At 39.7% G+C, this 15973-nt stretch overlaps 1 protein-coding gene across 3 annotated transcripts in view; it reads right to left on the bottom strand.

Annotated features, from left to right (window-relative positions):
- The window catches only part of DENND5A (DENN domain containing 5A), a 97247-nt gene that overhangs the window by 33597 nt on the left and 47677 nt on the right, over window positions 1-15973 (bottom strand). For all 3 annotated transcript variants that reach the window (XM_066366016.1, XM_066366031.1, XM_066366024.1), the window contains 3 exons: window positions 13723-14040; window positions 12130-12345; window positions 10297-10531 (listed from right to left, as the gene is read on the bottom strand). In XM_066366016.1, the coding sequence (XP_066222113.1) occupies window positions 10297-10531; window positions 12130-12345; window positions 13723-14040 (769 nt within the window). The remainder of the gene's footprint in view (window positions 1-10296; window positions 10532-12129; window positions 12346-13722; window positions 14041-15973) is intronic.

The following is a 15973-nucleotide window of genomic DNA, read 5'->3' as shown; positions in this document are numbered from 1 at the left end:
TGATTTAAGGTGGAAAGTTCTCAGTTTTATGCCATTTAATATGATGTTGGCTAATGGTTTATCATATATGGCCTTTATCATGTTGAGATATTTTCCTTCTATACCCATTTTGTTGAGAGTCTTAAACATAAAGTTGTGTTGTATTTTATCAAATGCCTTTTCTGCATCTATTGATAAAATCATGTGGTTTTTGTTCTTTGTTTTGTTGATATGGTGTATCACGTTAACCGTTTTATGTATGTTGAACTATCCTTGAGATTCTGGGATGAATCCCACTTAATCATGATGTATAATTTTTTTAATATGTTGTTGTATTCGATTTGCCAGTATTTTGTTTAGTATTTTAGCATCTGTATTCATTAGAGATATTGGTCTGTAGATTTCTTTTTTTGTGCCATCCTTGCCAGGTTTCGGTATGAGGGTTATGTTGGCCTCATAAAATGTGTTTGGAAGTATTGCTTCTTCTTCAATTTTTTGGAAGACTTTGTGTAGAATAGGAACCAAGTCTTCTTTGAATGTTTGATAGAATTCACTAGTATAACCGTCTGGGCCTGGACTTTTATTTTTGGGGAGGTTTTTAATAGTTTTTTCTATTTCCTCCCTGCTAATTGGTCTGTTTAGGCTTTCTGCTTCTTCATGACTCAGTCTAGGAAGGTTGTATTGTTCTAGGAATTTATCCATTTCTTCTAGATTGTTGAATTTGGTGTCATATAGTTTTTCATAGTATTCTACAATAATTCTTTGTATATCTATGATGTCTGTGGTGATTTCTCCTCTTTCATTTTGGATTTTATTTATATGAGTCCTTTCTCTTTTTTCCTTGGTGAGTCTTGCCAAGGGTTTGTCAATTTTGTTGATCTTTTCAAAGAACCAGCTCCTTGTTTTATTAATTTTATCTCTAGTTTTTCTGTTCTCTATTTCATTTATTTCTGCTCTGATTTTTATTATCTCCTTTCTTCGGCTGGTTTTGGGTTGTCTTTGTTCTTCTTTTTCTAGTTCCTTAAGGTGTTAAGCTAAGTGGTTCACTTAGGCTCTCTCTTGTTTGTACATATAGGCCTGAAGTGATATGAACTTTCCTCTCTTATTACTGCTTTTGCTGCATCCCAGAGATTCTGATATGTCATATTGTCATTTTCATTTGTCTGTATATATCTTTTGATCTCTGTGCTTATTTTTTCTTTGACCCATTCATTTTTTAAAAGTATATTGTTTAGTTTCCACATTTTTGTGGGGTTTTTTCCCTCTTTTTTGCAGTTGAATTCTAGTTTCAAGGCTTTATGATCAGAAAATATGCTTGGTACAATTTCAATTTTTCTGAATTTGCTGATGTTATCTTTGTGGCCCAACATATGGTCAATTCTTGAGAATGTTCCATGTACACTAGAGAAAAAAGTATACTCAGTCGCTTTGGGATGAAATGTCCTGTAGATGTCTATCATATCCAGGTGCTCTAGTGTTATGTTTAAGGCCAATATATCACCTGACCAGGTGGTGGCGCAGTGGATAGAGCGTCAGACTGGGATGCGGAAGGACCCAGGTTCAAGACCCTGGGGTAGCCAGCTTGAGCGTGGGCTCATCTGGCTTGAGCAAAAAGCTCACCAGCTTGGACCCAAGGTCAATGGCTCGAGCAGGAGGTTACTCAGTCTGCTGAAGGCCCGCGGTCACAGCACATACGAGAAAGCAATCAATGAACAACTAAGGTGTCGCAACAATAAACTGATGATTGATGCTTCTCATCTCTCTCCCTTCCTGTCTGTCTGTCCCTATCTATCCCTCTATCTCTCTCTCTCTGTCCCTGTAAGAAAAAAAATTAAGGCCAATATATCTTTATTGATTCTGTTTGGATGACCGGTCTAGAGCCGTCAGCGGTGTATTGAGATCTCCAAGTATGATTGTATTTTTGTCAGTTTTTGTTTTAGGTCAGTAAGTAGCTGTCTTATATATTTTGGTGCTCCTTGGTTTGGTGCATATATATTAAGGATTGTTATGTCTTCTTGATTCAGTGTCCCCTTAATCATTATGAAATGACCATTTTTGTCTCTGAGTACTTATTTCTGTCTTGTAGTCAGCATTATTAGATATGAGTATTGCTATACCTGCTTTTTTTTGGATGTTATTTGCTTGGAGTAGTGTTTTCCAGCCTTTCACTTTGAATTTGTTTTTATCCTTGTTGCTTAGATGTGTTTCTTGTAGGCAGCATATAGTTGGATTTTCTTTTTTAATCCATTCTGCTACTCTGTGTCTTTTTACTGGTAAATTTAATCCATTTACATTTAGTGTAATTATTGACACTTGTGGGTTCCCTATTGCCATCTTATAAATTGCTTTCTGTTAGTTTTGTATCTTGTTTGATTCTTCTCTTTTGTTTTTCTATCATTTGTTTTTGTTTGTTTATATTCCATACTTCTTTCTTCTGTTGCTACCTTTTTAAAGTCATGTGCTTCTGTGGTGGTTTTTTCAAGTATGGTTACCATTAAGTATTGAAAAGGGTACCTACCATATTCATTGTAGTACCCTATCTTATGAGTGTTTCTGTGCTTCATCGTCCTTTGCTACTGTTAATCTCCGTCCTCTCCCCCTTTTTTTTTCTTTTGTTGCCACAGTTTAAATTTGGTTTTATTGTGTTCTTGGTGGAGCTGTTACTTGTGGTTTTGTTTCATTTTGTTCTTTGAATCTGGTTGGAAAACCCCCTTTAGTATTTCCTGAAGTGGGGGTTTTCTGATGATAAATTTCCTCATCTTTTCTGTATTTGTGAAAGTTTTTATTTCTCCTTCGTACTTGAAGGATAGCTTTGATGGGTATAGTATTCTTGGCTGAAAGATCCTCTCTTTCAGGGCTTTAAATATTGGGGTCCACTCTCTTCTAACTTGTAGAGTTTCTGCTGAGAAATCTGATGATAATCTAATAGGCCTTCCTTTATATGTTGTATTCTTCTTTTCCCTGGCTGCCTTAAGAATTTTTTCTTTGTCGTTGGTTTGTGCCATCTTCATTATGATGTGCCTTGGAGTAGCTTTGTTGTGGTTAAGAAAACTTGGTGTTCTGTTTGCTTCTTGAATTTGAGGCTTTAGTTCTTTCCACAGGTTTGGGAAGTTCTTGTCTATTATTTGAGTATATTCTCCATTCCATTTTCTCTCTCTTCTCCCTCTGATATACCTATTATTCTTATGTTATTCTTTTTGATGGAGTCAGACAATTCCTGTAGGGCTTTCTTGTTTTTTTTAATTTTTGGGTCTCTTTCTTCTTCTCTCTGTTGTACCTCAAGTTGCTTGTCTTCTATTTCACTAATCCTACCTTCTATCTGGCCTGTTCTATTAGCTAAGCTTGTTACCTCGTTTTTTAGCTCGTGAATTGAGTTTTTCATTTCTGTTTTATTTGTTTTTATAGTTTCAATTTCCTTGGTAATATATTCTTTGTGTTCGTTGAGTTGTTTTCTGAGCTCCCTAAATTGCCTTTCTGAGTTTTCTTGTATATCTCTGAGTATTTTTAGGATTTCTATTTTAAATTCTCTGTCATTTAGCTCCAAGGTTTCCAATATATTAAATTTTTAATCCATAGATTTTTCCACATCTATCTGTGTTACTTCTCTATCTTTTGTATCCATGATATTCGATTTCCTTTTTCTTAATGGCATCTGAGGGTGGTCTTGTTGATAGCACACAGGCATACTCCCTCCTCGGCTTGAATGAACGTCCATGCCGCAGTTAGCTTCCTCCACACCCTCAGCTCCCTCCCGACTCTCCGTTCCACGTGAAAGCAGCCCTTTTGCCTTCAGTGTGTGTGGAACTCCCGGATGCTCCAAGGATAGATTTTTCTGTCTCCAGTTGATGAATTTGTTGAAATTTTGGTGAGATCGGTCAGATGTGCTGCTCATGGCGTCATTTCCGTGACATCACTCAAAAAAAAATTTTTAATTAAAACTTTAAATACCATTTATATTAACACCCAAAAATACTCATGGATACATCTGACAAAAAATATGCAAAAGTTGTATACTAAAAAAACTTGTACATAACTGAAAAGAAGATCTAAATAAACGGAGAGAGATGTCATATTCGTGGATCAGAAAACAATATTAGAATGTCAATTCTCCTTAAATTGATCTATAGATTCAAAATCTCAGAAGGTTATTTGTAGAAATTGGTAAGCTGATTCTAATATATATGAAAAACAAAGGGCCTAGAATAACCAAAATAACTTTGAAAAAGAATCAAGTTTGAGGACTAACATAACCTGACTTCAGGATTTAATATCAAGTTAGAGTAACCAAGACTGTAGTAAAGGTATAGATGTAGATTAATAAATTAATAAAGCAGAACATTCCTTCGAGGATCTCTGTTGTGGGTGTTGATAGTCCTATTTTCTGCTGCTTTGTTTAATATATAGTGTTTCCTTTATTCCTCCTACCTCAATGCCCCACTCATATTTCAGGCTGGGATCTACTCCTAATTTAGAGCCCTCTTTCCCCCTTTTGCCAACTTCTATTATGAATCTACCTTTGCCACCCAGCTTAGTGTATCCCAAGGTTCTCTTTACCAAGCCACAGTCACAGAGCTCCAGGGAAAAGCAACCTGGACTCATCTCTCCAGGCAGAGGAGAACAGAAGCTCCATATCCACACATGCTGCAGATGGCTTTTCCAGTCTACCGGAATCATTACCAGCTAGAAGCAGCGGTCATTGGGACTTGGACGTGAGCTGCAAAGTATAGAATTGTGACAACAATTCCAGTGGCATGCGGACTTTTCCTGGATGTGGACTTTTCCTGGACTCCTGCTCCTTGTGACAGCTCCTAACAGACTGAACTGGGGTTGGGTTGCATTTATCAGGGACTTGGCATGGTGTTGGGGCCAACTTGGACTTGGTGAACATGTTAAGGACACTACTCTTTTATGGATTCTTGCTGTATTGGCCAAGAGTTTGCTTAAAGGCTTTAATCACTGTAAAAAAAAAAAAAGAAGACTAGATAAAGAAGATGTGGCACATATACACCATGGTATACTATTGAGCCATAAGAAATGATGACATCGGATCACTTACAACAAAATGGTGGGATCTTGATAACATTATACGAGTGAAATAAGTAAATCAGAAAAAAACAAGAACTGCAGGATTCCATACAATGGTGGGACATAAAAAAAGAGATTAAGAGACATGGACAAGAGTGTGGTGGTTACGGGGGGCGGGGGGAGGAAAGGAGAAGGAGGGAGAGGGAGAGGGGGAGGGGAAGGGGGAGGGGGAGTTTCTTTTACAAAGAAAACTAGATAGAAGGTGACGGAGGACAATCTCTCTTTGGGTGATGGGTATGCAACAGAATTGAATGACAAGATAACCTGGACATGTTTTCTTTGAATATATGTACCCTGATTTATTGATGTCAACCCATCAAAATAAAATTTTATTTAATTTAAAAAAAAGTGCCATAAATTTTCTTTTGAAAATTAACCAGAATTTCAGTTTCAAAATCAAAGGATAATCATGTTCCTTGAAAGTATACCAATTTCTTAATCTATATCTTGGAAACTGAAACAAACTGGTATATCAAAATGCTAGTAATCTAAACTACTCTGAAGAGAAAAAGGGGACCTTGTACAATTTAGATATCTGAATAATACTCACGAAAATTAAAATAACACTTCCAGAATTACTACTGAAACTACTGAATTTTACTAAATCCAAAAATGCTCCAATAGATCCCATTACATCTTGAAAGTAATTTCTAAGGTCCTTAAAGATCAAAGAAACAGAAATATATCCTTGAAAGCTTAGAAATAAAAGTGACCACTAGGAAATGATGGCTGTGATCTCACAGCTTTGTGTAGCACAAACTACGTGCAGTAATTGCTGTCTGCCTCAAAGCTACTCTGAAACAATGAAAAGCATCTTATAAAAGTATTTTCCAGAATCATTACTCAAAACATCTTTACGAGATGGTCTATGTATCACACACATCTCTCTCTCTCTCTCTCTCTTTCTCTCCAGGGTGGGGCAAAAGTAGGTTTACATTTGTGAGGATGCACAAAACAGAGTTTATTCTTGTATTATTATTTATCATTGTATGATTTTCCATACAAACAGCTATAAACCTTTCACTCCACTTTGTATAAATATATATATATATTTATATATGTAATACATAATATAAACATGTAATGTTTAACTTGTATTTAGAAATATAAATTCTAACTGGTTTCATTTAAAAAAATAAATAAATAAAATAAAGCAGAACAGAGAATCCAGAAATAGACTTACACATATATATTTAGTTGATATTTTGACAAAGGGTAAAAAGGCAATTCATTGGAGAAAGAACAGTCTTTTCTACTGACAAAAATTAACTACAATGAATCATAGATCCAAATATAAAACCTCAAACTACAAAACTTCAAGAAGGAAATATATAGAAAAAAATCTATATAACCTTACTCAGGCAAAAATTTCTTAGATACAACACCAAAAGCATAATCCATTTATAAAAACTGATAAATTATGCCCCACCACTAAAATTTAAAACTTTTTTATTCAAAAGATAGTTGAGAGAACAAAAAGACAAGCCAGAGTGGGTATATGTAATAGAGGACGTGCATCAGAACATACATAGAATTTTCAAAACTCAAATAAGAGCCTGACCAGGTGGTGGCGCAGTGGATAGAGCATCGGACTGGGATGCAGAGGACCCAGGTTCGAGACCCTGAGGTCGCCAGCTTGAGTGCGGGCTCATCTGGTTTGAGCAGAGGCCCACCAGCTTGAACCTAAGGTCACTGGCTCCAGCAAAGGGTTGCTCAGTCTGCTGAAGGCCCACAGTCAAGGCAGATATGAGAAAGCAATCAATAAACAACTAAGGTATTACAACGCACAACGAAAAACTAATGATTGATGCTTTTCATCTCTCTCCATTCCTGTCTGTCTGTCCCTGTCTATCCCTCTCTCTGACTCACTGTCTCTGTAAAAAATAAATAAATAAATAAAAATTCAAATAAGAAAACAACCCAATAAAAAAATGGGCAAAAAATTTAAACAGGCAATTCAGCAGAGAAGATTAATAAATGGATGGCAAATAAGCAGATGAAAACATGTTCAACAACATTAGTCATCAGAAACACACAAATCAAAACCACAATGAGATACCACTACAAACCTATTAAAAAGGTTAAAATTGAAAATACTGGACATACTAAATGATGGCAACAGTGCAGAAGAGCTATTAATTGTCATATAGTGCTAGTGGAAATGCAAAATATATAATTTTTTTTGACAATTTGGCAGTTTCTTTAAAAAACCAACGTACAAATATATGATCCAGTCATCCACTCCTAGGCACTTTTCCAAGGGAAAACACATGTATATTCGTAGCCCAATTGCCCACCAACAGTTAAACAGATAAACCTATAAAATGGAATACTATTCAGCAATATAAAGAACATAAATGAATCTCAAAGTAATTATACCGAGTAAAAGAAAACAAACTTTAAAAAAAAAAAGAGTACATACTGTATGATTCCATTTATATAAAATTCTAGAATATGAAAACTCTTCAGTAACAAAAATCACAGCAGTGGTTGCCCTCAGGATCTGGAGAGTGGGGAGGGGATGAGATGAAGGTATTACAAAGAGCAAACTTTTGAGGGTGATATGTTTGCTCGTTCTTGGATATAAGTGAATACATATAGCAAAACTTTAAATATGTGCAGTTTACTGTATGTCAATTATACCTCAAAAACTTTTTAAAGAAAGAAAAAAAAAGCTGGTAACTCTCCTGGTATTCTCTAGTCATATAAAAACATCTCACTCTTTGGGCCTTGCTGTTACCCTAGGTCAACTTGCTGCCTCTCTTTGGACCTCCCTCACTTCCTCCCACTCTTACTCTTATTTAACAGAACTTATTCAGTGTCTAAAATATGCCAAGCACAAAAGAAAAGATAAAATGTGCCAACCACTATTCTAGGCCCTGCCAATACATGGTGAACCTAAGGAACATCTTTATCTATAAAATTATGGGTGAGAATTATCATCAGAATCTATTTCAAATGTAACATTTTAAAGGATCTCCAAAAAGATTCCTTTAGTGTTTTATATGTATAAATATATATATTAATTTACTCATTTTAGTGAGAGAGAAAGAGATAGAGAGAAGGGGAGAGGAGCAGGAAGCATCAACTCTCATTTGTGCCTTGACCAGGCAAGCCTGGGGTTTTGAACTGGCAACCTCAGCATTCCAGGTCGAAGCGTTATCCAATGAGCCACCACAGGTCAGGCCCTTTAGTTATATTTTTACTATTTCCTAATCAAGTGTCTATGCTGGATGAGGTAAGGCATCTGAACCATTTCTCCAGGCTACGAATCTGAGGCCAGTGGCAAAAATCCTGCTCTAGCATATTTGCAGTGTATCTCTCTGGGACATAAGGGATACACCAATGGCAAAGACATTCCCATTATTCCTGGGAGCAGGGCACAAGAGTTGCCTGAAGGGTCTCTATGACACCCATTTTTCTGAAATGAGTCACACTAATGAGGGCTGGTTACCATTCCCTTCCATATTCCAAACCCCATGTTCTAACAAGTCCATGACAATATATGTCCTGGCCACAACCCAGACCAGAATAATTCAAATCAGCATGCTGTGGTGTTTAGTATTCAACAAATACATTGCTGATGGGTTAGGAACTGACTGCCTCAACCCTTGGGCAGACAGGCAATGCCTCAAGTGACTAGAGCCTCGCACTTTATAGCCTCTAGCTATGAACCAGTTCCTCCCTTTATTCAGTAAGCCTTACACAAATATTGTCGTTTCAAGTACACCACAACATAAAAGATTGAAAAGTCCTTATTTAAACTGATGGCTTGGGAGATGTTTCTCTAAACCTACTGTCTTGTAAAAGTCTCCATCCAGCTTCCCAGGACCACACCTTAGGAAGGGCTCAGAAATCTGAAGCCTAATGTATTATTCCAGGGGGCATGGATGACAACATCAGAGTAGTCCACTTGCATGGGCAACATGTCCTCCAGCCTTAACCAAGAGGACTATCATCTTAATGAAATACTAGATCGAGAGCTGAAAGCTAAAGATAGAAGGCTAGAGAATAGTCAATGAAGGTAGGACATTGTCCAAATTATAACCAAAACATAGAAAACTGCTTGGATGTTTATTCATTCAGCAAATATTTATTTGAGCACAGTATACGTTAAGCATGTAGTAGGTATTTATATTTGGTAAATAAATGAACATTATATACAAAACAGCTACAAGGACATTGAACATCCCACAAGGAAGTGAACATAGCATAGTTCTTAATCTGACACCTCAAACCGAGACTATTGTCTGGCTACATTCATCTAGATGGCGTTTCTGTGAACAAAAAGGCCTTTTCAATCAGGCAGGTAGCAAACTACTTTTAACATCCACATGTGCTAAGTAAGCACAACGCTAGAAGTTGAGGCTAGAAAAATAAGTAAACACAGTCTGTGCTCTTAAATTGTTCCCTGTTAATGACAGCTCAGAACAGAGATTATAGAGGATAGATAAGAACAAAGCACCAACGGAGCAGAGCAGGACCCACCAACTCAGCCTGAAGGCATCAGAGAAGGTTTCACAGAGAAGACATACAGGTAAGTTTTTGTGGCAAACACTATCAACCTCTTACTCATAACTCATTTGCCCCTTCTTTCTTGCTAAAAGAACCCGATATTGTTGAGGGTAACATTATATCCAATTCACTACTCACTTTCACAGCCTCCCTTAAACATAAATATGGTCACATAACACGGTTCTGGCCTATGAGACAATGGAAGTTGTTGGGAATTTCTGGAAAAGTTTTGCTTTCTAAATAAGAAGGAAAATATAGCTGGTAGCAACTTCCCCTCTTCTTGCCCTGAATGTGAACACAAGAAGCCTCTTGTAAACATGAGACAACCAATGTGAACATAAAAGTCAATATACTAAGGACAGCTGAGTAAAAAAACAGAACCTCGGTTCCGGATTCCATGGTTGAGCAGCTGAATCAGTACCAGGAACCACCAATTCTGCACTTCTTGTTAATTTGAGAAAAATAACCCCCACATTTGTCTAACCCACAGCTAATTAGATTCTCTGTTACCTACACAGGAGCCATTACCAAATGACTCAATGTTTTAAGATAAAAAGAAGTTAACCAGGCAAAAAAAGATAGGAAAGAGCATTTTGGGCTACAGGAACAACTTATGGAAAAGCTCAAACAGGGAAAGAAATGGGCATATTTAGGCACAGGGACATGTCAGTGACATTATCCAAGAAGCAAGAAAGTACAGCAAGCAGGAGGCCTCACCTGCTTCGTCCACAGTGGTACACTTCTGGTACATGGATGTGCGGAGAGTAGGCGTCCGAACATTCAACAGCCTGATCTTGTCTACTCGGGAATCGAATACCCGGAGCACAGGGTCTTTATCATCATCATCATGACACATAATTTTATTGTCAATGAAAGAAGCAAACATCTGGGTCTCCAGGAATCTTGAGAGAAAGGGCAGGTAGGGCTCAGGCTGATCTGATAGAAAAGATGCCTGGTGGGACAAAGAAACAGTCATCAATAGGGCAAAGGAAAGGGGAAAAGAGTATGTCAGCCTTGACCAGCAAAGGCAACATACCCAAGGGTTCCATAAGGATAGTTCTATTCTGAAGCTTCCTAGTGAGCAAACAGCAAAATCTCTTCATCTTTTTTTTTTTTTTAGAGAGAGGGAGAGGAATGGAGAGAGAGAAGGAGAGAGAAGGAGAGAGAGGGAGGGTAGGAGAAAGAGAGAAAGGAAGAAAGAGGGAGAGAGAGGGAGGGAGAGAGGGAGCGAGGGAAAAGGAGAGAGGGAGAGAGGAGAGAGAAGGAGAGAGGAGAGAGAAGAAGAGAAAAGGAGAGAGAAGGAGAGAGAAGGGGAGAGAGAGGAGAGAGAGGGAGAGAGAAAGAGAGAAAGGGAGAGAGAGAAGGGGAGGGAGAGAGAGACAGAGAGGAATATCAATCTGTTCCTGTATGTGCCCTGACCAGGATCTTAACCAGCAACCTCTGCACTTTTGCGACAATACATTAACCAACCCAGCTATCCGGCCAGGGCTCTTCATCATTTTGTAACACTGAAGGTAAATCACCTGAAAGTTAAGAACCAGAACTCTGTTCTAAGGCAACAAGACCTTGCATTTTATCAACATCAGAAGGACTATGAACTTGTTTCCAGCATACAGTACAGATGACCCTTGAACGATATATGTTTGAACTGCACAGGCCCACTTATATACATTTTTCAATAATATATAGTTGGTTTATATATCTTTATATATTGGATGTAATGTTACCCTCAACAATATCAGGTTCTTTTAGCAACTATATATTATATTAATATATATTAATAAACTATATTATATTAATATATTATATTAATATATATTAATCCATATCCCCAGATTTTGCATCTGTGGATTCAACCACCAGAGATCAAAAATACTGTTTTCCAGCCCTGGCCGGTTGGCTCAGCGGTAGAGCATCGGCCTGGCGTGCAGAAGTCCCGGGTTCGATTCCCAGCCAGGGCACATAGGAGAAGCGCCCATTTGCTTCTCCACCCCCCCCCTTCCTCTCTGTCTCTCTCTTCCCCTCCCGCAGCCAAGGCTCCATTGGAGCAAAGATGGCCCGGGCGTTGGGGATGGCTCCTTGGCCTCTGCCCCAGGCGCTAGAGTGGCTCTGGTCACAGCAGAGCGACGCCCCAGAGGGGCAGAGCATCGCCCCCTGGTGGGTGTGCCGGGTGGATCCCGGTCGGACGCATGCGGGAGTCTGACTATCTCTCCCCGTTTCCACCTTCAGAAAAATACAAAAAAAAAATTAAAAAATACTGTTTTCCATGGATGCACCGGGCTAAGAGTATGCATTTTTCTATGCCATTTTATATATGGGACTTAAGTATCTGCAGATTTTGTTATCCACAGGGGGGTCCTAGAACTAAACCCCCACAGATATCGAAGGACAACTGAAGTTTTGGGGGAGTCAAAATTTATACATGAATTTCTGACTGCAGGGGTTGACATCCCTAATTCCCATATTGTTCAGGGTCATCTGTATTAAGAAAAACTCATCATCAGTTATAAATCTTCATGCCTCACCACTTCCCCAGCAGATTAAACTCACTTTATCGAAGTTTTGCATCTGCTCCCTATTGGAAAACCAGGACTCCTTATCCTGGCTGGGCTGAATGACGAACACCTCATAATCTGCAAACATCTGAGTGAAACGATTTGCAAAAACTTCCCGGATCTGAATGTTTAGCTGGTAAATCCTGAGTTCTTCTTCATCACACTGAACTTTCAGATCCTTATTGCTGCTGGTATCTTCACGCACTTCCAGCTACAAAAAAGAAAGGACAGTTGAGAACACTCAATTTTTTTCTTTTATCCCAAAGAAATGGTTTTATTCCCCTAGTCATTTACTTTGTAGCAAGTGGAGATTGGGGGGGGGGGGGGAGAGGGAGAGAATGAATGGGAAGGGGGGGGATTCTGACACGGAGAAGAGATAAATGAAATGTTCCACTTGCAGGTACCCAGTAACTCGAAAATTATCATTGTGGGCAGTGAGAGATTCAGCAACAGAGAAAAAGGTGCAACTTATCTCAAGGGTCCAGGTAATAGAGAATCTGGAAGTCCATAAGAAAATGGTAACACAAAGCAACATGGTCAGACTCTAGCTCTGTCTACGTCTCTAATTTTCTCCCCATACCACTTTCCTTATCTTTCACCCTAGTATTTTTCCTGTGTCTTTTTTAACCTTTTTAATCTCTCTAAATACATGTAATTCTCTGCTCCTCTCTAACTGGCCATGATTTATTTTTTTATTTTCTTTCTTTTTTTAATTTTTAATCACAGTTTACATTCAATATTATTTTATATTAAGTTCTGGTGTATACCCAGTGCTTAGAAAACCATGTATTTTTCAAAGTGTTCCCCTGATTTTTCCAGTACCCAGCTGGCACCATACATTATTATTAAATGGCTATGATTTTTTTAAAAAATATCTGTTCTACTAACTAAATAAAGGAGGATGGTGAAATGTTTCACACTTCACTAAAATGTAGCTCAACAAATTATTACATTGGCCCATTTGCTTATATGTAATTCACAAAAGTAATATAATAGTGAGAACGGGGGAAGGTGAAGTGATGGGTAAAAAAACTGCAGAAAGCTGATAGTCTCATCAAAGTCAAGAAAGAGAAAGGTAAGTGCATCCCTGGAAAGAGCATAGGACTAGAATTCAAGGGGACCAGGTTCTAGCCTCAGCTCAGCCACTTCCTGGGCCATTTAATGTTAGGCAAAACACTCAGGCTCTCTAAGCCTAGGATTCTTGAGCTATTCAAGAGGTAACAATACCTGCTCTGTGTGGTTAGGCTGCTGTGAAACTCACAAGGCAATGTTCTGAAGGAGGTCTGAACAGAAACATAAGCATCATCCCTCCAAGTCACTTTGCTGTAGTTCACACAGAATGAGAACAGGCTCTCCTTGATGCCCAAGTGAGAACCTACTCAGATTTAATTCCAGATTTAAATTCAGGTAGTATTTACTAGGATAATGTTTGCCAGAGCTGAATTCACAGTCTCCCATAAAAAAGCATTCCTTCAGTGCTGACAAATATGCCTTTTCCTGCACTGTTTTCTCATCCCACAATTTATTTCACCAGGACAGCACCCAAGCACAGACAAAACCTGTCAAAGACTCATATACAGCATCTTACCTTTTCTAGGCTCACCCCAGTCCTCTTGACCAAGGCTTGCAGCCGGGCAATAGTTTCATTCTCCTTGAGGAGCTCATAAGAATGCAAAGGGGAGCCTGCGAAGTTCCCATTCCTCTTGTCAGAGACAAGCTCAGAGACGCGGAGCCTCTTCAGCTTGGAGGCACTCTCACTGCAATGAAGGTTCCCTTCAGGCGGTATGCCAAAGGCCATGAGAATCTCAGAGACTTCCTGGATGAACTCCAATTTGTTGGGAAACTGAGGCAAGTCCTCTGGCAGCTCAATGAAGTGGTTGTCAATGTCCACAAAGCAAAGGTTAGCCTAGCAATCAAAACAGGATGAGGAGTGTGAACAGAGCCTTAAGGACTAAGTTTTAGAAAAGATAATGAACAAGAAAGGGAAGAGAAAACATCTGAAATATATGATATATAAAGTATAGAAAGAGAAGATGGGGCTCAGGAAGCAAACAGATGTGAGTTCCAATCTTCCCCTGCTACTTTCTAGTTGTATGATCTTGAGAAAGTTACTTAACCTCTCTGATTCTGTTTCCTCAGCTGTAAAATGGGAATAGATAAAATCAGAGTGGTAAGGCTTGCCTGGCCAGGCAGTGGCACAGTGGATAGAGTATCAGCCTAGGATGCTGAGGACCCAGGTTGAAAACCCTGAGGTCGCTGGCTTGAGTACAGGCTCATCCAGCTTGAGCATGGGCTCATCAGCTTGAGCGCAGGGTCGCCGACTTGAGCATGGGATCATAGACATGACCCCATGCTTGCTGGTTTGAGCCCAAAGGTCACTGGCTTAAACCCCAACAAGGTTGCTGACTTGAGTCCAAGGTCACTGGCTCAGCTGGAGCCCCCTGGTCAAGGCACATATGAGAAAACAATCAATGAACAACTAAGGTGCCGCAATTATGAGCTGATGCTTCTCATCTCTCTCCCTTCCTGTCTATCCCTTTCTCTCTTAAAAAAAAAAAAAAAAAAAAAAAAAGATGCCCTGGCCGGTTGGTTCAGTGGTAGAGCATCGGCCTGGCGTGCAGAGGTCCCGGGTTCGATTCCTGGCCAGGGCACATAGGAGAAGCGCCCATCTGCTTCTCCACCCCTCCCCCTCTCCTTCCTCTCTGTCTCTCTCTTCCCCTCCCGCAGCGAGGCTCCATTGGAGCAGGGATGGCCCGGGCGCTGGGGGTGGCTCCTTGGCCTCTGCCCCGGGCACTAGGGTGGCTCTGGTCGCAAGGGAGCAACGCCCTGGAGGGGCAGAGCATCGCCCCCTGGTGGGCAGAGCATCACCCCCTGGTGGGCATGCCAGGTGGATCCCGGTCGGGCACATGCAGGAGTCTGTCTGACTGTCTCTCCCCATTTCCAGCTTCAGAAAAATACCAAAAAAAAAAACTTATGCTAAACAGATGTTTAGCATCTAGCAGAGAAATCTCACATATAATAATTATTCATAAAAATGTTTGCCGAATTCATGAATTCTATTTTTTCTTGTTTTCTTTTTTAAGTCAGAGGAGGGGAGGTAGTAAGACAGATTCCCACACATGCTCTGACCAGGATCTGCCCAGCAACCCATGTCTGGAGTCAATGTTCATATAACCATGCTATCCTCAGCACCTGAGAATGACACTCAAATCAACAGAGCTATCTTCAGCGCCCGGAGCAGATGCTCAAACTAATTATGCCATTGATTGTGAGAGGGAGAAAGAGAGAGAAGGGGGAGAGGGAGGGGAAGAAAAGCAGATGGTTGCTTCTCATGTGTGCCCTGACCAGGGATTGAACCCGGGACATCCACATGCTGGGCCGACACTCTATCCACTGAGAAACAAGCCAGGGCCCAAATTCATGAATTTTTACAATAGTAAAAAATAACACTACAAGTAAGTCAGAAAGTCTAGGTTCCAGATCTGACTCTGTCACTATCTTCCAGTATGATCCTGAGTGTACCATTATCCCTTTCTGAGCTTCAGTCCTGATATGTAAGATTTGGTGGTTAGCCTGACCAGGTGGTGGTGCAGTGAATAGAGTGTCGGAGTGGGATGCGGAAGGACCCAGGTTCAAGACTCCAAGGTCACCAGCTTGAGCGCAGGCTCAAGTGGTTTGAGTAAAGCTCACCAGCTTGGACCCAAGGTTGCTGGCTCGAGCAAGGGGTTACTCCGTCTGCTTAAGGCCTACAGTCAAGGCACATATGAGAAAGCAATCAATGAACAATTAAGGTTTCGCAACAAAAAACTAATGATTGATGCTTCTCATCTCTCTCTGTT

This window comes from Saccopteryx leptura, chromosome 1, assembly GCF_036850995.1.
Source record: "Saccopteryx leptura isolate mSacLep1 chromosome 1, mSacLep1_pri_phased_curated, whole genome shotgun sequence".
NCBI lineage: Eukaryota > Metazoa > Chordata > Mammalia > Chiroptera > Emballonuridae > Saccopteryx > Saccopteryx leptura.
The sequence above is the reverse complement of the archived record's forward strand: the minus strand, read 5'-3'. Positions and strand labels throughout refer to the sequence as shown.